The sequence below is a fragment of the Mesoplodon mirus genome (assembly GCF_964341445.2).
Source record: "Mesoplodon mirus genome assembly, chromosome: 8".
NCBI classification, from domain to species: Eukaryota; Metazoa; Chordata; class Mammalia; order Artiodactyla; family Ziphiidae; genus Mesoplodon; species Mesoplodon mirus.
Genome location: NC_138984.1, coordinates 24,029,320 through 24,056,264, shown reverse-complemented (window position 1 = coordinate 24,056,264; position 26,945 = coordinate 24,029,320). Strand labels below are relative to the sequence as shown.

Here is a 26,945-nt window from a genome sequence, read left to right as displayed (position 1 = left end):
TCAAGATTGTTGGCATGGAAATGAAGTTGAGGGTTAGATGGTTAGACCATGAAGTACTGTGACACAATGTTTATTTACATGTGGTCAAAACTACAACATTGACAGTAGAATGAAGAACAACACAGGTCATCCACAATAAGTGGGAGATGGTAGGGGAGAAAGAAAGAAACTTGGAAGAATGGAAAAGACATTTTCACCATATGCCATGTGTGGCTTGATCTTGCAGCAAGAAGTCTCACTACTCATAACATGTGTCATCAGAAGTCTGAAAACCTAAACTCATACCACTGCTCTGGCAGTATCCCAGCCACCATTCCTCAATGATTGCTCTGACATAGCTCCTAAAGCAGAAATCTATTGTATGCATTTATTTCATATAATCTGAATTTTGAAATATGAGAGGCAGATTTATTCCATTCTGATCTTTTTGCGAGCTGTCAGTACTCTAATTTAGTCCATCCATTTTTCAGAATGTTAGAATCTCAGTTCAGTAGCACTTTGTCAGTTAACTAAGACTGTAGATAACCACTTTTACATTATAAATTATATTTTACATTATTATATTGAAACTAACTTACATTGTAGAGGTGGAGGAAACATTCCCATTAATTTTTTCACATACGACTTGGGCTGAGAAAGAATAGTCTCGCTTGCTTTATGCCGGGGATCTACAGAAGATATATCCAGTTGAAGAATGTTTCTGTATCACAACACTGATATTGAAGACTTTTTTCATTAAGTTACCAATTATTTTAGTAATATGATCTGTAGGTGGTATATATTTTTCACATGCCTTACCAGAATGAAATCTTGGTTTTCTAGAATTTATACACTTTCTTTTTTATGATTATCAGAACTAAGTAGCCCACTTAACCATATATTCAAGCAAGTTCAGAATTAAATTTTGTAAAGTCTTTTTCTTTATTTGTAATTATTTTGAATTATCCTATTTTATATGTATTTCAATTTTATAAACAAATTGTCTTTGAAAATAGATGGATTATGTGTTATTGTGGCAGCATACCTTTAATTTTCCTTTATTTAAATGAAACGTGAATAAATGATATTTTTGAAACTATAGGTTTTAGCCTGTTCATTCCCCACCCCCATATATGTTATGTTGGTTGGGATATTTCAATGAGAATTATAGTGGAATCTTTGCTTTTCAATAATCTTTTGAATTGCTTAGTACTGGATTTGAACTGATAAGTAAATATTTTTTTCAGAAAAGAATTAGCAGTGATTTTTTTTTTTTTTTTTTTTTTTTTTTTTGCGGTATGCGGGCCTCTCACTGTTGTGGCTTCTCCCGTTGCGGAGCACAGGCTCCGGACGCGCAGGCTCAGCGGCCATGGCTCACGGGCCCAGCCGCTCCGCGGCATATGGGATCCTCCCGGACCGGGGCACGAACCCGTATCCCCTGCATCGGCAGGCGGACTCTCAACCACTGCGCCACCAGGGAGGCCCAGCAGTGATTTTTAAAGTTGTTATTTTTATTTTTCAGCAAGGCTAGAGAAGATCTGCTGAAAACTCAGAAAGAACGTGATTTTCATCGAATGCACCACAAGAGAACAGTCCAGGAGAAAGACAAGTTAATTAATGACCTCAAAGGGTAAGCTGCTAGTATTTGTTGGCATATTTATTAAAGAACTATTTAATTTGTGTTAAGCCATTTGGCCATGGAAGAAGGTTCCAGGTAAAGTTATTCATTCAGCATTTATTGAGCATCTACTGTGTGCCATGTGTTTGATACAAAGATGAGCAAGTTTAGGTCCTTGCTGTTGAGGTTCCCAGAGACTATTAAGTTGTGTGATGGGGGAGGAGTTAAACAGAAATATAGTGAAATATACTGCATTGTATTTATGCAAGCCAAGAGGTGGTCACCCCAACCAGATTAGAGAGTTAGATGGTTCAGGGACCTATTTCTAAAGGAAATGAATTCTAAAGTATGAGTTAACAGAGTGAGGGAGTGGGGTCAGCATTCTGTGCAAAGGCACCAAGTCACTGGAGGAACAAGACATATTCACCAAATTGTAAGAATGGAGAGCAAAGTACAGAAGCAGCTTGACAAGGGCAAGGTGGAGGGCGCCACATACTGCATAACCTTGAATTTATCCTAAGGCTTTTAGAAATTACTCTAATGATACTCAGATTCACTTCCCTCTGCCCTCCTCCTCTCCCTGACCCCCCCTTCCCCGCCAAGTAAGAAAAAAATTTATAATCTCTAACTAAAATTCTCCTTTGCTTGTTCTAGGGCAGTGCTGCCCAATAGAACTTTCTGTAATGTTATAAATATTTTATATCTGCACTCCCCCATATGGTAGCTATTCATCACATCCTCTACTAAGCACTTTCAGTGTGGCTAGTACAACTGATGAATTAAATTACTGATTTTATTTAATTTTAATTAATTTCAGTTTAAATTTAAATAGCCACATTTGGCTAGTGGCTACTGTATTGAACAACATAGCTTAGGGGTGGTCAGGATAATTGCTGTCTTTAGTTGTGATTATGGTCATTATGGCTATTATGATTTCTTAATTATAGGCTGTCTCGAAAGAATCAATGTACCTTCTAACTTAGCAATATATTAGAAGTTAGCACTTTTCTGATTTTTCTTAATTGAGTCTCTATAGAAGTCAAACACCAGTTTAATGAAAGAGAGATTGCATTAACTTGAAAAAAAGGCCTTGAGAGTGTTTATTCATTGCCTTTGATCAATGCTTTTGGTTTCATATTTTGGTCTAAATTATTTTTTTGTTCATAAGATTGTTCCAAGTCCAGAAAAATTCAGAAAAAAATCTTTGAAATGATTTGTTTTCTTCTTAACAAAAACATTAATTGAGAAGTAGTACAATGTAATGGAAAGAGCTTGGATTTTGGAGTCAATTAAACATTGGAAGCCTGGCTCCACTACTTACCTTTGTGTGCTCATTGTAATTCTGTTTCTTATCTGTAAAAACTGTCATAAGAAAAGTACCTAATATAGTGTCTGGAACATAATAGATATTAAGTACTTTGCACATACCCTAACATTGAAAGTATGTGCTAAATATATACTATTTCATGTAGATTTCCCTTTTGCATTTTTATACAGGTCTCTTTTTAGAACTATATGTTGTATTTTGTTTTAAAAATTTTTATATTTTAATATTTGGGAATTAATTTTATATCTTTTATATTTGGGAATTATTCTACTCTCAGGACAATAAAGAGGCCTGTGGCTCTTCTGAAGTCATGTAGAAGTCTATAAAGGTAGCGAAGCTTTTTCTTGTACAAAGATAACTAATTTGGGCTTCCCTGGTGGCGCAGTGGTTGAGAGTCCGCCTGCCGATGCAGGGGATACGGGTTTGTGCCCCGGTCTGGGAGGATCCCACATGCTGCGGAGCGGCTGGGCCTGTGAGCCATGGCCGCTGAGCCTGCGCGTCCAGAGCCTGTGCTCCGCAATGGGAGAGGCCACAACAGTGATAGGGCCGCGTACCGCAAAAAAAAAAAAAAAAGATAACTAATTGCTGTGCCTTCATCAGGGTGAGGTACCCATTTGCCCAGAGGAAAAGCCCAAAGGTATTTTAGTAGTTGTGTGTGTGTGTGTGTGTGTGCGCGCGCGCGCATATATACACATACACATACGTGAGTTTGAATCACAGTACGTTCTTCATGGGAAAGATCTCAGGTTTGAGTCCATTCTCACCCTCTGTGCTGATACAAGCAGGCTTCAGTACTTCAGTTACTTGGGTTGATGACAGTCTCAGAGCACCTTTGTATCCAGCTGTGGCAGCTGAAATATGATTTTTCACTGTTGCTGATGTTCTGTTCATGGTAAATTGAGTTTTTGTTTTAAATTATTTTTTTGAGACTTCTAGCCTATGTGTAAAATATATCATGCTTGTTAAATTTCCTAGAATGTTTAAAGAGAATACTATTATAATTTATTTCATGTAAAAATTCAGTATTTTCAGATTATACTTTTTGTAATCCTTAGGGGCCCCAGAAGAAATCCACATTACATTGGAATATAACTACACTTAGTGTATATTCAGATAGCCTTTATTTCCATATTTAATCAGTAAGAATAATGTTTCCATTGAACCATCTGGATAAATCACTAATATATTTTTTCTAAGGACCTAAAACAAAATTTCATTGATGACCTGAAAGTCACAAAAAAACTAGTCATGAAATTAATCAATCACCAGTGAAGTTAATCAGTCAGCAGTGAACACCTTCTCTTGTAATTGCACCATTGCATAATAAATCAGCTATAGAGAAGAGGGTTTTTGATTCCAGTATAAGTTAGGGTCTGAGTTCTCTGTGTCATATTTTACCCAAATATTTCAATGATGTATCTTTTTATCATAAACCACAAAATGTTAACCTTAATGTTTTCTCTAAATTGTTCAACTAATTTGTAATTTGTTGCTTTTACCTGTCAAGTTTTCAGAATTTCCTGTTTAACATGAGTGACTTATTATGAACGTACTTATTTTCAGAATTTTTAATACTAACAATTAGAACTTATAAGTGGATGAATTATGAGGTTCTTATGGAATTTATAAAACAGTCACACTCCTTCAGTCTGATTAAACAGAAGATTTCTGTGAATGTTGTTTCCTTGTTATATCTTATTGGTATTTATGTGTTGCTAATTCTTTGCACAGAGGATAATCCAGTCATGTCTCATGAATGAGTAGATGCCAAAATCATCAATAATGTTTATACTTCAATTGCTCACAAACTCAGCACACAATGTTTTGTGTATATAACTCTGTACCTGAATATGTGTTTACAAATGTATAAATATCCCTAGAAGTGTATAGTATATAGCAAAATGTATATATGCTAAGTATATTAAGTAGAATAGGGAATGAAATTATATATACTACTTATATCTTTTATTACTCTCTCTTGCTTTTCTGAGTGTGACTAAATTAATACACACTAAGTATAACATATATATAAAATACATATTATTATATATAATATAATATAAATATATATCATAACTTTAATGCTTAGGTTTTATTACTGTCATCAATGAATTATAATCAAAATTATCTTGAGAAATATGATTTATAAATCAATGGCTTTCATAAATATATTCATGAAAATATTTTATAAAATGAGGACTACTATTTTAATTTTTTAATAAAAACAAATGTAAAATTATTTTGGGAGACTTCTGCTTTGAGTCATATAAGAATAAGTGGTATAAAGCTAACTCTCCAGCTGGTACTGGACTAGCTGTCCACTGTAATGAACTACAAAACTGGACAGAATTTTTGTTGTTGTTTTTAGAGTAGAACTGGGATGTCGAAGAGGAGGGAAATACACAAAGTGAGCAGCATGATCAGCCCAGATTTCTGTCTGGAGGCACTTTTCAGAAAATAGTATGACAAGGTGGGACCCAAACAGACCATGGTAGTCTTGATGAGCTGACGAGGCAGAGGTCAGAGTTCAGGGCTGCTGAGAGAGCTAGAATTTGCAGGACAGGGTGCACAAAAGGAGGGAGGTACATGAAAAGGTACTTGAGAAATACCTGTAGTGGTTGCTTTTAGTCTTTGACCAGATACTAAGTTGTGGAAGTACATGGTAAGAGAACATGAAGCCTACAAAGAACAGATCCTGGGCAACTGTGTGCCAAATGGAGATTCCAGAGATTGCAGATGTAGGAGTTCTGACCAGCTACAATGGAGAAAGCTCACTGAACACTCTGAGCACTCAGTTAAGACCCTTGCTAAACCCTGCCATAGGAGCTGAGCTATTCTAGTCTTGGAGAAGGAACTATTTTAGACTTGCCCTATAAAAAGCTTAAACGTAAACTTCGAAAGACCTCTGCAGCAGCTTGCAGCACAGCCGAAGTGTTAGCTCTTTCTAGGGCAGGAGGGCCACCTCTGCAAGCCCATAGGGCCTGAGGAGGAGCGCTCCAGAAACAACATTGTCAGGGACATCCTGAGAACCAGAGAAAAAGAAGTCATTTCATATTGATGAGAGTCAGTTCATCAGAAAGATATAATATGCATGATTCTAATATAAGACTTGAAAATATATGAAGCAAAACCTGATAAAGCAGAAAGGAAAAATAGATATTTCCATAGTTATAATTGGAGATTTTAACATTCCTCTAGTAGCAATTATTAGAAAAATAGGCAAAAATTCTCAAGTTGACAGGACAGGACAGATTAATTGTGCATAATTGACATTTCTTGAATTCTGTCAATACTTTGGACTTTTCAAGTGCCTATGGAATGCTCACCAAAATAGGTCGTATGCTGAGCCATAAAACAAATCTCTATAAATTTCGAAGAATTGATATCTGTACAAGGTATTTCTGACCTCAATCAAATTAAATTAAAAATCAATGACAGGGCCTCCCTGGTGGCGCAGTGGTTGAGAGTCCGCCTGCCGATGCAGGGGATACGGGTTCGTGCCCCGGTCTGGGAGGATCCCATATGCCGCGGAGCGGCTGGGCCCGTGAGCCATGGCCGCTGGGCCTGCGCATCCGGAGCCTGTGCTCCGCAACGGGAGAGGCCACAACAGTGAGAGGCCCGCATATCGCAAAAAAAAGAAAAAAAAAAAAAAAAAAAATCAATGACAAAAAGCTCTGAAAAATTTCCAAATAACTGGAAATTAAGTAACATATTTCTAAATCACCCATGAATCAAAGAAGGAAATGAGAAAATATTTTGAACTGAATGGTTTAAAATGTAACATTAAAATTTGTGGGATTCAGCCAAAGCAGTGCATAAAGTGAAATTGATAACTTATATTAGAAAAGAAGAAAAATTTAAACCAATGGTCTAATCTTGTACCTTAGAAGCTCAAAAAAGAACAATTAAATACAAAGAAAGAAAAAGAAGATCAGAAACCAATAAACTAGCGAAGTTATAAACATAAGAAAAATTCAACAAAATCATACATTGGTTGTATAAAAATATAACAAAACTGATAATAAAATTGTCAAACCCTGGGGCTTCCCTGGTGGCGCAGTGGTTGGGAGTCTGCCAGCCGATGCGCGGGACATGGGTTCGTGCCCCGGTCCGGGAGGAGCCCACGTGCCGCGGAGCGGCTGGGCCCGTGGGCCATGGCCGCTGGACCTGCGCGTCCGGAGCCTGTGCTCCGCGGCGAGAGAGGCCACAGCGGTGAGAGGCCCGCGTACCACACACACGCACACACACACACACACAAAATTGTCAAACCCTAGATATACTAATTATCACCAAATGTTGGCAAAGATGTGCGGTAACCAGGAGTCTCATATATTGCTGTTGGAAGTATAAATTACGACCCAGCAATTCAACCCCTAGGTATGGTTTCTAAGAGAAATGAGGGTACATAACCAAAAATATCTTATATGACTTGTATAAGAATTTTCATAGAAACTTTATTCATAATAGTCCCAAACTGAAAACAACTCAGTTCTTTATCAGTATAATATTGGATAAACACATTGTACAATATACATACAAAGGAATAGTACTCACAATAAAAAGGAATGAATTACTGATATCTACAACAACATGGAAGGATCTAAAAAAAAATTATGCTGAGTGAAATAAGCCAGTTTCTGAAGAGAACATGTTCTATGATTCCAAGTATATGAAGGTCTAGAATCTCCTGAAATGTTAGAAATACTCTCTATTTTGATAACAATGTGGACTACCTGGGCATGCATGAAAACTCTGAACTGTAATACTTAAGATCTGTGTATTTCACTCCATGTAAATCACACTTCATAAAAATGAAAAAATATTTTGAAAGCATTTTCAAATTAAACAGATTCTTAAAATTTATATCATATGTTGAGATGAATTGAGATATCAAAATATTTTATACTTAATTTTCTTAATATGAGGTTATTCATACTTGTTTTCAAGACCATCCTTAATTTTGATGTGAATGACACCCTTTCTGTTTAATCATCTATTGTTTGTAGCCCTTGTCTTTTTGAAAATTGTTTCTGAATTAAAGAAACTGCAATTTTGTTTTCTGTCAATGAATAGCAGCAACTTCTTGGTGCATACTTGAATACAGCAAAAGTAAACAGAGAACTAGTTAACTCAAGAGAAATGTGACTTTCCCACCTCCACCTAGGTTGCAGGGAAATTGCATGCCAAATAATGCTTCTTGCACTTCTTGGCTCTGTTGTGTTGACCTTTATATGGTTAATTCATTTCTTATTCCAATGCAAAAAAATAGAAAAAAGATTTAGGTGTTAGATGGAAATCACTGATTTAACTCAACTACCCTTTAAGATGCCCTTTATTTTTCATAGGTTGAAGTTACATTACGCATCTTATGAACCAACTATAAGAGTATTATATGAGAAGCACCACGCTTTACTGAAGCAGAAAATGCTGACCTCTTTGGAAAGAGACAGAGCAGTGGGACAGGTAAAGAGACCATCCAAGCTACCTGAAAATGATTTTTAACCATTTATTTTTTATAACATTATTAGAAATATTGGTTTTGTTTCTGAGTTAAATTTTAAAAGATTTCCCCCAATTGTCATGCTGTAAAAAATATTAATTTGGAAACATCCAGGAGAAGTATTTTATCCATTTTAAAACTACAAAGATTATTATTTAATTAAAATTATTTAATTAAAATATAACTTTTTAGGAGATTATTAAAATATAGTTACAGAGAAAAACTCAGCCATTAAAACATAACAATATTTAAACTGGGTTTTAAATGCCAACTTTGACAGCTATAAACATGGACCTTACCTAAACACTTTAAACTCAGACTTCTCATATGTAAAGTATAACCACAATGACCTATCTTTTAATATTGTTGTGAAACTTAGATGGGATAATGAATAGAAAGTCCATGCAATTCACCCCCAAATGAATATTTGAAACACCTAGTTACTGACCCAATTTTCAGTCATTTTTGCTGTTGACACCCTTTTTAATTCTTCTTGCAGTGTTTTTGTATAAGCCTAGGCCTAGGGTAGTGGTGAGGAATCTCTAGTATAGAATTCAAGAAAAATAAAACAAAATGTTTCTTGGCTACATTAAAAGTATGTAACACTGTATTATAAAATATAAACTGCTACTATACTTAACATTCTTTTATCGTTTTCTGGAGATTTTAATTTTTGGTCAAACTTTCAGAAGCTACAGAAGCTTGCACGATGGTTACAAAAGTGTGAATGATTTTATTAAGACATAACTTTAATCAATTGCATATTGTCTTTTCTTGAGTGTAATCTTCAGCTACTAAAATGAAAACATCACTTGTCTCCTTGTTTCTTTGTGCCTGAAATTTAATTGTGTATTCTTGAATGTATGAATTGCATTAATGGTAATATTGCATAAAAATAGTTTAATAATAGTTCACATTTTTATGGTACTGTATTGTCAAACCTTCAGAATTTCATCTCTTTGCTCTTTTTCATCTAACCTGTCCCCACAGCCTCCCAACAAGAGACACAATTCTACAACCTGGAACACTGTGAGCTAGATTCAGGTTGCTCCTGCTTCTTTTCCTGCCACAAAACAACTTAGACTTTTGCTCCTCATCTTACTCTCCTTTTCCCCCTGTTTTCATGCTCATCTCCCTATTACTCTTCCCTCAGGAGGAATCCATCAGTCCCCTGGCCATACATCCCCAAGTGACCACGTAAACTTTGGCGTCTCTGACAGACCACTCAGACTAAGTTTCAATATTCAAGGATATCAGGGCCTTCCAGGCATCCATGATGGCAAGTGCCTACACTCCCCTCCAGATTATTGATTTCTACATTTGCCATCTATCTATCACTGGACTGGATCTTCCAGTCAGTATCAGTGTGATTAGGGCTAAGTTATCTTCCTGGAATGGCCATCAGTTCCCCTGTCTCTAACATGAGGTTAGATTAAAGGCCATATTAAGGACATATTTAGGCCATATACAGTCTTTGGGTTTCAGATTGCTCATCACTGGTTTTGTTACAAGAGCTAAGGATTAGGAGTGATAGAAGTCAGTCCCAGCTGTGCTACAAAATAGCCATGTGAACATTCAGGTAACTTTACATATATGTCTCTTTTCTCATTCATTAAACAAAGATAAAATTACTTGCCTTATGATTGATATGTATCTAAAATGAAAACATGTTTAAAAATGAAAATCATTCTCTCTATGAGGAAGGGTTGAATTTTACACACTACCATTCACATGTGTAAAGAACTGTATCTTCATTATCTACAACTTATTTTGTCTTTGAACCCCTACTCCTGCTGAAGGCAAACTAAAACATAACCTGCTATTAAAAACTATCCAGATCTTTCTGGGTTAAAACAGTCTCTTTTAGTTTAACACAGGGTGTTTGAATGTTATATTAACTGATTGTTTAGCTAAAACATATCTGTCAGTGTTAATTTTCTGTCTTCAAATAGCATCCTTTTCTTCTCACTCTTCCCAGATGGCTCCTAGTACAAGAGACCCTTATTTGTCCACTGGCCCGAAGTCTACATGCTATCCTTTCGACCTTCACTTTCTAGTGTAGTGTGACTGGTTTGGTTATATTCCTGGTGTTTAGGTACATGGTTCTGGGTGGTTCTTTTGAGTGTGAACCTAATATACTTGCTTATTCCATAGCCTCTGCTACACCTTCTGTGAGATCCTTAACATCTGGACCTCATTGTCCTGACTCTCATTCATTGTCATTTCCTTATCATTTCCTTAAAAACCTTATCTTGACCATTTAGCTTACTGTGTTTCTCTTAACATATAGACTTCTCAAATACTTTGCATAAAGAAGGGTTCGATTTTAGAATTTTTAATGCTATTTAGTTTGTATATAAGAGTGAAAGTATACTGTAATATCTAATAAGTATGTGTTTTCAAATTCTTTTGGTAGATAATAAACAATGTAACTTTTATTTATTTTTATTTTATTTATTTTTTAAAAATATTTATTTTATTTATTTATTTAATTTATTTTGGGCTGTGTCAGGTCTTAGTTGCGACATGCAGGATCATTTTTGCAGCATGCAGCATCTTTCGTTGTGGCGCACAGGCTCTTCGATGCGGCACATGGACTTCTCTCTGGTTGTGGCACCCGGGCTGCAGAGTGCGTGGGCTCTCTGGTTGCAGCATGCAGGCTTAGTTGCCCCGAGGCATGTGGGATCTTAGTTCCCCGACCGGGGATCAAACCTGAGTCCCAAGCATTGGAAGGTGGATTCTTTACCACTGGGCCACCAGGGAAGTCCCCAACTTTTAAATTTATTTAAGTCTTATGGAAACATCTATAATTTAATTAGTTTCAGCTTTACAAAATTACTGAAAATGTCCAAAATTCGAATTAGAGCCCCATGTTTCAAAAAAGATAAAACATAATTTATTTGTTAGTATATATATGTATAATAGATTACATTTTATCGTTTTTGGATCATGGGGTTCAATTTAGGATAAATTCTAAAAGATACATACATATATATGTATGTATTTCTAGGTCTGTCTGCTGAGAGGGTCTAGAAGTAATGACACTGCAGTAGCAACAAGTATACCTAGTGCCCAATATCAATTTCTAATACTGTTTTCCAATAAGAGGAAGTAGTTAGTGCTCCTTGGAGAAGTGGCTGAGTGTAGTCTGGGCAAGGAAAATACATGATGAGCCCAGGTGAGCATTTGGGGCATCATGTTGTACTAGAGAGTAGGAAATGTTCATAATGTAAAAAAGAAAACAAGGAAGGAAGGAAGGAAGGGAGGAAGGAAATACCCAATACGATAATGGAGCATGTCAAAGGACAAAGGAACTATTGTGGGCAACTATAGATGGACCACCAACCAAATTTGGTTTAGATGTTGAGCCTGATGATGTACCATGGTAATGCATGGCATTAACAGGGGAAACAGGGTATACAGGAACTCTCTGTACCATATTTACAACTTTTATGTAAATTTTACACTAAACTAAATAAGAAATTCGTTAAAAATTTTATAATCCATTTGGCATCCAAAAATAGATATAACATTTTCACTTTTTTTTCCCACCCAGGCATTTCATGAGCACTAATCCATAGATTACAAATTATTATCTGCTCTTTTCCATTAATAAGGAAATGTTGCTACTCAATGATAGTAGAAAAATTTGTGTATCTGTATATAATTAAATAGATGATATTTTCTGTTGGTATAATCATTTAAGGGATGAGATAGCTTTTTAAGGTTGAATTTTTAATTTAAGTCTGTTGTTCAGGAAATATCAGTAAATGGTATGCCACCAAACTAACAAATTAAATAAAACAAGGAGTAAGTTTGTGGGTGGAAAATGAGCTAAGAGTTTTAGGATAACAGTAGTCTCTTCATATTTTACTTCCCAAGTAATACTTACCTCATCTTTTATGGACATAAAGATGAATTAGGCTGTTGTGAAGAAATTTCAACAGAGGAGAAAACTCTCTCAGAGTAGACACCTGAATAATTATCATTAAAAGTATGCAACGAGTATTGTTGTCTCAGGAAACTATGCTGTGAAATAAATGTTTCAGGCGTTTACCCATAATAGATACTTAATACTTGCCATGGAATTGAATTTAAACTTAATAAAATTATGTTTTCTTTTGTTGCAATTAATGTTTAAATTTTTAAAATACATAGGAATTAATCCAAGAGAAATTAATGTTTTCTATATTTTGTAATCAATATTTAAACATTGCATTTTAACCCATTTTTTGAGTTATTTAGTATAGAATCTCATATCTTTGGATTTTACTTTTTAGATTTCTGGACTTCAAGAAGCACTGAAGTGTATGGAAATAGGGCATAGTTTCCATGCTCCTGAAATTAGAGGTAAAAGTGAAATATAATAAAACTGTAATTTATTGGTTGGTGATTTTTCTATCTTATCAGAACTCAAAATGCTGACAGGGTGACTTCTCAGCCCTATATTTGAGGCAACTATTTTTAGGCATTGGAAAACATCACAAGTCACAGAAGGCAAATGATAGAAGGAAAATTTGTAAGTTGAGCTTCACCATCATCATGACTTTTTGTCCGGGAAAATTTCCAAACCAAACTCTATGGCGATGGAGGTCAAGAAGAGCATGGCAGTCCTGTTTGAACTGAAGAGGCAGACTGTAGTTCATAAGTTGTTGAAGCATCTAGAATCTGTAGGAAAGGGCACCAGATAAGAGGGTGCTGCAATGAACAGTGGCCCGGTTTGTGAGAGAGTGTACTATGAGTCCTTAGACGATGGCTGGGCTACACATGCAAGACTACCTGATACTTGCCAGAGAGAAAAGACTCTTTAGGATTAAGAGGGGACCAGTGATTTATAGTTCTGTTTTGTGCCAGTACCATACTGTTTTGATTACTGTAGCTTTGTAGTAAAATCTGAAGTCAGGGAGCCTGATTCCTCCAGCTCCATTTTTCTTTCTCAAGATTCCTTTGGCTATTCTAGAGATTGTCATACTGAATGAAGTAAGTCAGAGAAAGACAAATACCATCTGATATTGCTTATATGTGGAATCTAAAAAAAGGGTACAAATGAACTTATCTGCAAAACACAAATAGAGTTACAGATGTAGAAAACAAACTTATGGTTACCAGGGGGTATGAGGGGGATGATAAATTGGGAGATTGAGATTGACATATACACACTACTGTATATAAAATAACTAATAAGGACTTACTGTATGACACAGGGCACTCTACTCAGTACTCTGTAATGGCCTATATGGGAAAAGAATCTAAAAAAGAGTGGATATATGTATACATATAACTGATTCACTTTGCTGTACACCTGAAATTAACATTGTAAATCAACTATACTCCAATAAAAATTAAAACCAGTAAAAAACAGAAAAACAAAACAACAAAAAAGAGGGGACCAGGGATTCTAGTTGTCAAGCAATGATGGTATATATTGGCATTCTGGCCAGGCCTGGATGGAGAGACCTCTTCAGCACCTTGGTGACACCATATTAACATTAACCATACTGTACCCACCCTATAAAACCAAAAAGAAAGCTTACACAGAATTCCTAGGGGAAACAGAGTTTAGAGTTTGAATTTTGCCAAGTTAGAGAAACTTGGGGAATATTTAGGGCTTTCCATGGATCCACTTGAACAGAGCATAAAATTAAGCCTGGAATTCAAGATGATCATCAAAAAATTAAACTGCTTACTAGAACAGAAATCAGTACCTTTCAGAGGAAGATAATTGTCCAGAGTCTTTAATAATCTACCTTCATACTGCTCAGTGTATAATTAAATTTTTCTAGTTATGTTATAGAAATTGGAAAATGTGATCCACAATCAAGACAAAAACAATAAATGGAAACCTATATTCGGATGGTCCAGGTGTTGGATTTAGCAGATAAAATTGCTAAAGCAACTATGTTTTAATATGATCAAGGACTTAAAGGAAAATATTACATTATAAATGAAGTGGTAGAGAATCTTGGCAGATAAATGGAAACTCAAAAAAAAAAAAGGAAATAGAAATCTCTTACTGAAAAATACAATAACTAAAATCAAAATTTTTTACTTCACAATAGATTGGAGATGATGGAAGTGTCAGTGAATGTTAAGAGCCATCAATAAAAATCATCTGTTCTAAAGAAGAGAGAGAAAAAAAATGAAGGAAAATTTGCCTGGTTAACATACAAGTAATTGGAGTCCCAAAGGAAAAAAAAATGAGAATGGGGCATAAAAATATTTAAACAAAAGATGACCTAAAATTTTCCAAACTTGATGTAAAGCATATACTCACAGATCCAAAAAAAAGCAACTAACTGTAAACACAAAGAAATCATGCCTGGATGCATCATACTCAAAATTTATGTGAGAAAATCTTGAAATCAGCAAGAGAGAAAAAACACGTTACCTACAGGGAAACAATAATACAAATAAAGGCTTATTTCTCATCAGAGATATTGGAGGCTAGAAACAATGAAATGACATCCTTAAAATGTAGAAAAATTTAATTAAGAATTCTATATTCAATAAAAATATCTTTCAGAAATTAGAGTGAAATATAAACATTTCAATACAAATGAAGCTGAGAGATTTTGTTGCAAGCCATTCTAAAGTACAGGAAATGCTAAACTATTTTCTTTGGGCCAAAAGAAAAGTAAGCCAGAAGAAACTTTGATCTGCAGAGCTGAGTACTGTACAGAGATTTAGAAATGTTAAATTCTGGTTAATGTAAACGTTAAGATTTCCTCTTCTTAATTTTATTAAAAGGAAAGTGACCATTAAAAACTAAAATTATAGCCTTGTAAAATAATGCTATATAAGGTATGTAAGGTATGTAAAGGATAAGAAAATAATAATTTGGGGGGTAGTGCAAATCTATATCTTGATTTGAAGATATAGGTGGTTGGTTATATGCCTACTTATCTTTGTCCAAACTTACCCAACTCTGCATTTAAAATGTATGCATTTTATTTTATGTAAATTATACCTCAATAATGTTGACTTAGAAAAGAATGATGGGAAGCTCTAAAATATAGAGAGACTGCAAAATGGTGAATTTTTAGTAAAAATAACATTCTGGTATTTCCAGATGACTGTTTATTGTGTTCTCTGATTAAGGCTTAAAAGAAATGTGTAGCATTCTCATATTCAAAAACTTTTTCTCAGCCTCGATTCAGTAGTTCCTTTCCTAATATTTTATATTAAAGAAATATCAGTTATGCTCAGTGATGCCTAGAGAGTATGCACAAGGATGTTTATTGCACTCATATTTATAGTAACAAAACTATACAAGCAGTCTTAATCTTTAATCACAAGTGAATGTTTCAATATAGTTGATCATACAATACTAGAAATTCTTTAAAAATCACACATAAAAATGTTCATATTAAAATATTAATGTTAAGAAATAAAAACATGTAGTATAAGATCATGTCTGTTAAATATATGAAACACCAAAATGTTTACATAATTTTATTTGTGTAATGTGATTATTTCTTCATTTTTCCTTACTGCATTTTTTTCAAAGAATATATATTTCTGTTTACATCAAAAATTATTTTTTTCACATATATATAACTTTTAAGAAGAGTACAATCAGATATAAATATGATGATGTGAAACTACCATAATTTCAGGAACTCTAACTCTCAAAATGAATAAAGTTTGTGAAAAACAATAAATATAAGATGGCATAAAGGTTGAACTGTGCATTGAATTGATTCTTGCATCAGTTAATCTCTAAATGTTACGTTCTACTTATAAGAGTTTATGATTTTATTTATTTATCCTTGAGATCTCTATTAACATAAAATAATGGTTTATAGATAACTCCTTTATGAAATTATCTCCTGGTATTTAATCTAATTTATAAATGAATATATTACATGTTTTTCTAGACTGACATTTATAAGTTACTTTAAAGATCAAGTTTGTAATTACATTTTTATCTGTTATGTTTTGAAGTGACTTTTGATCAAAAGAAATAAATTCAAGCCCAACATGAAGAAAACAGGTTTTCTTTTTTTTTTTTAGTTACATAGTCACAATTACCTGAATAAAAGTTATTCCTAAATTCTGTACTGAATAATTTTGTGCTCCTTATAAACATGCCTTCTAGTTTTAGATAAAGGACTTGCAGTTCCTTTTCCTAAGTTCCTTGTGGCATGCCAGCATTTGGCTGTGTGATCTCTGTTATTACTCAGATTGGCTGATCAACTAGAACCTTACTTAGTCAACTTTGAAAAGAAGTTGGTTTATTGGTTAACTGGTGGTTCTTCATAAATCCTGCTGTCCTTCACCATTATTTTAATATATTTAACTCTTTCCCTTTTCATTTTCTCATTTTGGCTTAATTTTTAAAATATTTTATCTGTCTGTCATTTGTCTACCTGTTTTTCGTTCATTTTGAACAGAAGTTGGTATGGCAGTAGAAATTCTTCAGATTAAATGTAATTCGCCCTGTAGTTAGGAAACAATGACTTGACTGTCATTTACTCTGAACTTTGGGAAAAAGACTAATTAATTGTTATTTAATCTGAATTTAAGGAATAAGGAATAAGATAAAACTTAGACTCACTTGGAGTAGTTATCAAAGGATTTTAAATGTACCATATGTTTTGACTATCAAAGTGATGCGCTTATTACAGAAAAATTTTAAATGATAAAGTGTTTTAAAAATTATCCATAATTGCTACTAATTGCTATTAATATTTTAGTAGTCAAATTTCTTACCTGAAAAGGGTTTATAATTCTATATTTACTCTTGTCTGGTATGTAGAATAATAGCAAAATTCCTAGGAGAAACTATGAAATAGTGAATTATTATCAGCTAGATATTTGAAGTGATAGTTTTGTTACATTTTTCTGTGTTGTTATGGAAAGTAATATGTATCAAATATTTACAAGAAACTACACAGAAAGCACTTTAGTATTACATATTATGAGAGAAAACTTTTTTTGTGCAAATTATATAAGCTCAAAAAGTTTATCAGTATGCTGGTTTTTATTATGTTTGTGTTAGCCGATGTTTGATTTCATATGAGGTTGCAATTTGAATACAATGATACCTATTTCCAAAGTAGGTTATAAAAATACATATAATTGTATTTTATGATATCTTGTAATTTATGATAGGAAACTATGAATTCAGGAAGAACTTCTAGAAATTAGAAATGTTTTATGAAGTGAAAAACTGTGAAAGCTGACTTCAGCATCACAAACAGATGTCATATATAGTAGAGCAAAGGTTTTAGTTTAATTAATTGCTTTTTAAATTGGGTATTTTTTGTTGCTCAGAATTTCGCTACAAGGTGTCAATTTCTTATGCCTATATGTAGTATATGGTCTAGTTTAGAAAGATATATTATCATTTCAAATATAACCTCTTTCCCTTTATCTCTGTTACCTTTTTTTGAATTCCAATTAGATGTGTTCTTGATCTCATTTTAGCTTCCTAATCTCTTAGATATTTTCTGTTTATCTCTGTGGCATAAACTATGGATAATTTCTTCAAAACATTTTTTTCAGTTAAGTAATTCTTTTTTCAGCTGTGTTTAATCTCTAATGGAGTTAAGGACTGGCACAATATAGGTATTTACGTATTTGTTAAATGAATATATTCATGCATATCTGACAGTTAACCAGGGGCCTGAACATGTTCAGTTAACATTGATTGAATGTGTGCATACATGAAGAAATGGTTGAATGGGTGAAATTTAGCACTGGGAGTACAATAACTATAATTTCTATAAGTGAAAATTTGTTTATTTGATGTTTACTAAGGAATTGTACCTTCCTTAATATAATGACTGTGCCCAAGTAAAATTTGGGAAACTGCATACTAGCAGTCAGTACTATAGGCCTTTTCATTAACAAGCATTAGATGATAAGCATGAGGATCCTGTGATGGAGACATGGACTTTGCCAAGGTGTTACTAAACATTAAGAAGCACTATGTGGAATTTGAAAATTATATGCACTTTTATGAATGTGACAAGGACCCAATGTTTGAGTCTCTCATTCTTCAAATCTTTGTATAAAGTGATATTTATCTGATAGAGAGTGGGAATCATGTTTATTATTGGTACAGTGAGAAATAATTAAGTGTTACTTTTCTTTCAATTACACATACAGTATGCAGTGTGTATTCTCATGTTTTGGTTGCAAATGTTGGTTTTTTTCCTAAAATATTTTTATAAAGTGTAAATTCCTGTAATTTCATTTTGACTGTGGAACAACTACATATTCTCATATATAAACCAAACTCTTTTTGATTTTTTACTTTCATTTATCCTTACCATTTTGTTTGTTTGTTTCTTGCTTTTTATTTTATTTCTTTCACGAAGTGGTGCTTAGTAATGTTTTGCATGCTGTCTGAGGTCTGCTCGTATTCCTTGGATTATCTACTGGAATCCTGGATTTCTCTCCTTACTGCTTTCTCCTTTCTTCCCTGTAGATATTACTATACAAATTCTCCTTATATGTAAAAGGGAACAAAATGTAGTGACCTTCACAGGGTTAATGACAGGATTTCATGAAATAATACATGTAAATTGTTTAGACCAGTACCTGTTAGATAGTAAAACATCAATGAGGCATAAATGCTAATGATTATTATTTTAAATTATTATCATTATCAGGCTTTCACTCTTGGCTGTTGAAGAGGAAAATACAATAGAAGAGAATTCGAAGTGAAAATTTTTCTCTAATCTCAATGAGCTGTAATTGTTGCCTTTTCTCCACATTTTGACTTCCAGATGCTGTGGGGCTCTAATTTGTAGCACCGTAGAGTGAGGACATGCAGTCTGGCTACCCTAGTGTTAGAAGTTTTTAAAGTACTTTCATGTAGTACTAACTTCTGCAGCATTCGGCTTTTATGTTATTGTGGGGATTATTTTGATGGTTTTCTTCCTTGAAACTGGTACTGAATAGGAAAAATTAGATCAGGAAAGAAACTAAATGTTAGCATATGCTTCCTTACTTTATAACATCAGGATTCTTTGAGAGTCTTGACATTGAAATCATCCACATATTTTTGTGTACATCATCTTTTCTCTATTATAAATTAATGTTATAAATTAGAACATTTAGTCACTTAGTTATGAGTTAATGATTATAACCATATTAGTTATTTGAAATCAGCTGGCTGTTTAGAAACACAGGGGGAAATTATGTATACCTGAACATGTATATGTATATGGAAAGATGTGAAAAAGAAACAGACTTTTCCTGTCACTTTTCTTTTTCCCTCAGATGATTCCTTTAGGACTGCTCTTTATGTCCAGGAGAGTGTGGGGACCAGTGTTACAACTATATTGGAATGTTACCCTGTGTTTTTTTTTCTTTTTTGCTCAACATTGTGAAGCATAGAGAATATTTTATTAATACAATATTCATTTAAAAATCTCTTGTTTATTATCCAGTTCCACTTGGGAAATTTTGTCATTGCTTACCATTCTCTCCTTTGACCCCCTTCAACTTTTGTTTATAAACACATGAAACCTCATGATAACAGGAATTTAGATATAATGTTACTGGAGATTGGCTCACATGCTTTTCAACTGGCTCGCAATGCTGTTTCACTAACCTTGCAGCAATGCCACCCTGCATTTTGGGGAAATGAATTTGAGACTTCATTTAAAACATTTTAGTATGGTTTTAATATTATTAGTTTAATACTTCAAAAAATACGTGTATAATGAATTTGGCTTTCTTATTTTTTTGGTTATAATATTTCTAACAAACAGTATAAACATTAAGAATAAATTGTATTATCTTATAGTTGTTCCGAATTGTGAAAAAAAAAATGCACCAGAAGTTCCTACTCAGAGAGGTCTTCGTGAAGCCAGAGAACAAAGCAAACGTAAAACAAAGATGAAAGTTAATACAAAGGTATGATTTTTTTGTTTCCATTAATTCATACTTAACTCTCAGATATTCAGATTCACGGACTCGTATCATTATTTTATTGGTAAAGGAATTTAGAAGTTATGTATTCCAAACCACTTAGTCTATAGATAGAAAATGGAGGTTCTTAAATGTTACTAGTAACTAGTTAATTGAGGGACACACATTTATTAGTGGGAGAGACAGCTCAGTGAATCACTCTGCTACTTACTCAAACTTAATCATGGCCATTTCTGCTCACCTGCTCACTCTTCTGCTTAAAACTACCTTTGTCCCAAAGAAATAACTATCAGATCATCCCTTATTTATTTTCTTATACTATAACTTCAAACTTTCATTAGTCTTTTCAAAAAGAAGAATGGAAAGAATTATACCCCATTTAAGAATCTCTTTATATCTGAGTGCTTTTGCTGTGCATCAGGATGAGAGTGAAAATCTTCTGTGATTACAGAAAAATGGTATTAAAAATGTCTGGTCAAAGAGATCAAAAATGAGGAAGAAAGAAAATTACACAAAACCTATGAAGGGTTTAGTTTCTTGTCATGAAAATTGCATAAAAGTTTAGCTGAGGTAATGAATGTTTTTATAAATACCTTTGAGTTCTAAAATATCTGACATTCATTTAAAAATGAAAGCATTTACAAGTATAATAACTTTTTTAGTGTAGTAATGCTATAAGAACAACAGATTTTTATGAATTCAAATAATCATTTACTTAGCTAATATCTAACATTTGTCTTCCTCAAAGGTATGTATTGGAATCTAGTATCATATATAATATTTGAATAAAATACAGACTAAATGCTTTTAGTTTATACTAAGGCTTTGATAATCACTTTCTAGTGATATTTAGACTAGTATTTTACTGTTCCTCTATGATCAATACTAATTTTTTAGGTTTATGGTATTTGAGGGAAATCCCCTCTTTTAATCAGCCTGCCTCACGTTCCCCACGTCTCCAAGGTCCCATCAGGACAGACCCTCTTTTGTCACCATAAAGCTTTCCCACTTCTCCGCCTGCTTGTAATTTGAGTCTCTGCCTAATGCAGTCAGTGGCAGTAGATGACTCCACTGCTGTCACTAAGTAGTGCTTGTTCTTGTTTGGATCATCTTTACTTATCTCCACAGAGGTTAGTAAGTCAGGGAGCAAACAAAAGACTCGCAATAATAAAAAAAATTCAGAGTTAAGGATTTTGGGTGTGATAGTGGTGGTTGTCATCAGAAACATTTTCATCTTATGACGTGGCATAGGCATTCTTTTTCAGGTAGTAAGTCATACTTAGAAATGCCTGTTTCAGGTCAGTAGTTAAATATATTAATAGTTAATATATAGTAGTTAAATATATTCAGCTCTGTGTCATAATCAAAATTCCAAACTTGCATGAGTTTCTTCTGCATTTAAGAATGTGTGAAGGGTGACTGTGGGCTGTCAGGATCAGCTGCCAGGGACATTGGAACAGAGCAGGCAGGAAGGCTGGGCAGGCCATAGCCCCAACAGTGGCCAAATAAATAGAGAAATTTTGGAACTTTGGGGTTAAAACATATTAGTATATTTGACAGAGGCTGCCTTTCCTTTCCCACACCCCATCCTCACATCCTACCATTCTCTCCTATGGTATGGTGCCAGATCTCATGTGTGTCGGGGGCAGGCGTGCTCTAATGTCATTCCAAGCTTTGCTTTTGTCTTCAGTCCCAACATGTAAGTGTGTATCTCTCAAGATAGTTTGCCTCCTTTCATTAGCGATCAATTCTTGGGTTTTAGTCTACATATAAAAGTTTTATCGTGTGTCCTCTGTATAAAAGTGAAGAAAAAATAGGGTAGGAGGAATGTTTTATTCACTTTTGCAATTTTAAAAGCAGTTATTTAATGAATTTTTCTGATGTTTTGCCTTTTCATTCAGGCAAAGTCAGGAAATCATTTCGGGTTTAAGTCAGAAAAAGAACTAGTTTAGATCATTTGAACAAAATAACTTTAATACATGGAATTGATTACATAGGTGACAGAAGAGCTAAGATATCATCTAGGGGACAGGCAGACAACTCAGAGATTGTCAATGGCAGGACACTTTTTTTGTGTTGGAGGCACAGTGGGAGAGCACTGTTACCAGCCTCGAGGAACTGGGTCCATCAGGTAGGACTGTGAAGGAGGAGGCTGTCTTGTAGGAGCTGGAGACATGCGAGGGATGCAGGGCATGGGGGGAGGAACTTCTAACACACAATACCAGGGATTAGAAAAAACTCATTAATTAATATGTATGTGACAGAAATATTTATAGCTGAATAGTTTATTTCCAGCCATGACATATACTTGATATATTTCTTCCTTCTTTTAGTTCTCATTCAGGGTTTGTGTTTTGCTTAGTCAGTGCTCATTGGAGTTCTTTATGTGGTGAGTGGACCCATATCTTTAATCCTGAAGGGTCTGAGTATTTAGTGGTCCTGCTATCTTGGATTGTTATAGTTTTCCATTGATATTTACCACTTAACATGGAGGCACTAAGGGTGTCCCAGATTTTTTTCTGGGTTCCAGAAGGTCCTCTCCAAATCCATCATTTAGCAGCAACCATGTCAAAAAGTGCAAAACAGTCACAAAAATCTCTGAATCACTAGATGTCAGACTTAGTTTTAATCTGATGGTGCCTTCCCTCTGTGCCACAATAGACGCATCTTTCTCTTTTGAACTAAGCCATTGAATAGCAGAGCCTAAGGTTGCTGGCACAGGAGGCAAACTCTTTGCAGGTTACCGAAAAAAACAAACAAACAAACAAAAAAACAACTTCAAACCACCTATTGCACTACTCCTTTTTCCTTTTAATTACGACTCCCACCCTTCTAAACCTGGTCTCTATGGACTACCTTAGCTGCTTCCTAGACTGTTCTCCAGTAGTCCATTCCGTGTGGCATTGAATAATTCTTCCTTAAATGTGCCTTTGTAAACCGGATTAATCCTCCTTAGACAATTGTATATCTTTACTTCTCAAGCCAGTTAGCTATCTGGCTTCCTGATATGCCATGTTAATTTCTCTGTATTTTTCTATAACATATGAGATTGTACTCTAAAGTAAATTCTTATGGTTTAAACTATTTTCTTTTGAATTAAGGAAACGAATTGTGTTAATAGTGGAAAAGTGGTTTTTCTTCTCTCTTTAAGCCAATCAGTGGGTTATTAAAATAGTCAACGGGTTAGTTTTTGTGAAGATAACTATACTTTATAACATAATTTATTTCTATCCGTGAAATATATTTTACTCTAAAAGAAATAAGAATCATTATGCAGTTAATTGAATGTCTTTTGCAATCACATAAGTCACAATTAAGAGAAAGAAATTACTACTTTAATGAGACTTTGAATGATTATGCAGGTGAAACTTTAAATGTCTCAACATATTTATTAAAGAGAAGTGAAATAGAAGAATTCCATATAGATTTGAATAGTTTTAAAAGGTAATATTAGATGTAGAATGTATTTTTTCATTGTAGAGGGAAAAAAAGAGAATCACATGGAATCCACTGTAGTTCAAATATGTTGCTTTAGTTACTTGCTGAAGAGTTAAATTTGGAGCTAGATTACAATTTTTGTATGTTAAAAATCTACCACACACTTTGTGTCCTGACCTGTGTACTCAGTGATGATTCAGGAAAAGTGATAAAACACACACACACACACACATAAACACAAAACATACCACTGAAAGTATTTCAAGAAATCGGGAAAAATATTAGGAAAGATAAGGGACTGCTAACTGTCCCTTCCATCCTTTTGCTGCCTGATTTATTTCTTAACCTCTTTGGGATTGGAGTATAGACATGCTCTTTTAAATGAAAAAATCCTATCTAGATTGTTATGCTTCTATCTGAACACAGATTAATATTTTAATACCCCTTATATGTTTTTGTTGGAAACCATGCTTTAAAGTATTGTAAAAATATTATCAAGAAAACATTAATAATTTTTATCCAAATGGGTAAGAACAGAGGACAAGTTGGGAAGGATATATAAACATTGCAATATGTACAACAAAATTTACACGATATTTTATATCTTAAATATTTAAAAACCAAATTTAGAAATAGATACCTGTTATATTTTGGGAAATATTCATGTTTTCTTTATATTTAAATACAATTTAAGAATCTTATTAAAGGAGAAATTAAAAAGCCTATACTAAAATTTGTAGATTACTTACGCAGCCAATAGCTGGTTTAGCAACAATTATTCAGAGCTTATTATAAGGAAAACTTTAGCTAAATTTTAGATATTTCCCTAAAAATAGCTTTTAATTACAGTTAATAATTTAAGTTACATTATTTTTTAATCATTTAATTTTATTAATCAATAATACATGTAATATAAGAATGGCTTTTCAAAACCTAGCTTATACTACCAATATAGTTATTAAAATAACTACTTTCTCATAAGCTATGGATGAGTTTTCATATGCTATTGATTAGTTTTTATACTTGTCCATTTATCCTAACTTCTTTTAGGTCTTAGAAATTGTGCATGTATATATATATATGTATCTCTATATATCACATATACATTTTGTTAAGGGAGAAAATTATTTTTTATCCCTAATTTAATATTTTTATAACTTATCCTTGTATGAGTTAACTATCACAATTCATTTTTTTCCTTCAGCATAGCATCTGTTAACATACTGTAGCATGTACTTTGTCAGAAACTGTTTTAGAGTTTGAAATATTTGGAAGCCTAGTCTGTATATGAAACCTAGGTCTACCACTTATTACTTGTACAAACCTGGGCAAATTACTTGACTTATATGCTTCCATCTTTATAAATTGGGAAGAATAATATGTGCATCAACAGGTGTTTGTCACGATTCAATGAAATAACATATGTAATATATCTAGCACAGCGCCTATTACAGAATTGATATGAATTAAAGGAAAGTGTTCCTGTAGAAAAGGGTATTTACCAGAAGAAGATAAATAATACTTAATTGCTAATACTATTTTATTCTTTTGTGTTAAACATGATATGGGTAATACTGAATAGAAGTCTGTTAAGACTTCTAGATTCATTACTTTTTTAACCATTTTTGTCATTTTATTATATAAAGGCCTGAATGATTTAGCAATGGCTTTCTTTGATTCTAGGTATGGTTTCCCTGATTCAGATTTTATCCACACTGAGATATGGACATTAGTGCATTAATGTGGCTAATTCTGATCTTCTGATGTTTACATGTTTGCTGTTATATGTGTGAAAGTGCTACTATGCTTACAAAAATTGTACACAACTCTCAACTTCTTTAGGTGCTATTTTATATTTTGATTCACTTAATGAAAACATGGAATCTTATTTAATATCTTTGCCATGATATCTGTTGGTGTTTATATAAAACAGATTATAGTTTAAATATAATGATATGACAATGTAAAGAGGAGAGAAAGGTCCCTTCAACTCTGGTATGTCAGTGTATGTCATCATGTTTTGTTTTGCTGGCCATGCTAATGGTGCACTTCAAAAGCAATTAAACACACTTACATGCTGATACCTTGCTTTATTAGAGCGAGTTTAGTCACATTTTGTATTGTATTCTTGAATATTGCTAAGTAGTTATTACTGCTTTTGCTTGAAGTATTGTGATTCTGGCACCAACCAAGGATCTTTGATAATTGGCCAATAATTATGACTATTACATTAAAATATTAAATCATTCTATTTACCAGACATAAAGTTGAAAAAAAGGAAATTAGTTTTGTATTATTTTTAGAGTTTAGAAATATGAAATGCATTAAAAAGTCTAAAACCGTGCACAAATGGAAATTTTAATGCCTATAATTTGATAATAATGTTGAATATTTTTAACAGTTGAAGTAATTCATTAAAAATCTCTAAGGAAATATATTAATCAAAATATTTATTCATAATATCATGCCATGTTAAATATATAAGGATTAAGTCAACTTGTTTATAATTCTGTTCTGAGTAGAAAATCAAATAAATGGAAATACATTATTACACTAAATATATTCTGCTTTACATAAAAAGAAGTAAATGTTAATCAGAATGATAGTAATTAAGAAATACTAATTATTCTCAGGTTTTTAACTCTACTATTTATTTTCAATTATGCATAAGGATGAAGGATTTAGAAAATACAAAAATGAGATTGCAATGAAAAAAATGCTTAGGTTTTTACATTTTCAAAACTTCAGTCAATAGCAGTATCTACAGTTTAAAATATAAATGTGTTCAAGTAATATTTCCTTAATCTAATATACTATATTTGACTATAAAATATAAATATATAAATTATATATTATATGTATTTACATATATATAAATAACATAAATGCAAGTTATAGACTATGTATCTAGTCTTGTACACCTTGCTTTATCTTTTTGGTGTTTTGTTTCTAATATTCTTTCACGTTCTTATATGGGGCTGTAATTCATTTCACACTATTTACTTTTCTCTTCTGTTATTAATGGATGTTCAAGTTGTTTTCAAAAATCTTGGTCCAATAGACATGCTGCCATGAATATTCTTGTACACACCTCCAGGTGCACATATGCAAAGTTTTCTGTAGGATATTAATCTAGGAGTGGAATTGCTGGAGAGATGAGGATTTCACTAGATGATGTCATATTCTTTTTGAAATTA

General features: G+C 33.3%; 1 protein-coding gene across 1 annotated transcript in view; it reads left to right on the top strand.

The window, feature by feature from the left end:
* The window catches only part of SPAG16 (sperm associated antigen 16), an 850,722-nt gene that overhangs the window by 47,085 nt on the left and 776,692 nt on the right, over positions 1-26,945 (top strand). Inside the window, exons 6-9 of the mRNA XM_082631278.1 lie at positions 1,502-1,609; positions 8,270-8,387; positions 12,705-12,774; positions 20,186-20,295. Coding sequence (XP_082487404.1) covers positions 1,502-1,609; positions 8,270-8,387; positions 12,705-12,774; positions 20,186-20,295 — 406 coding nt within the window. The remainder of the gene's footprint in view (positions 1-1,501; positions 1,610-8,269; positions 8,388-12,704; positions 12,775-20,185; positions 20,296-26,945) is intronic.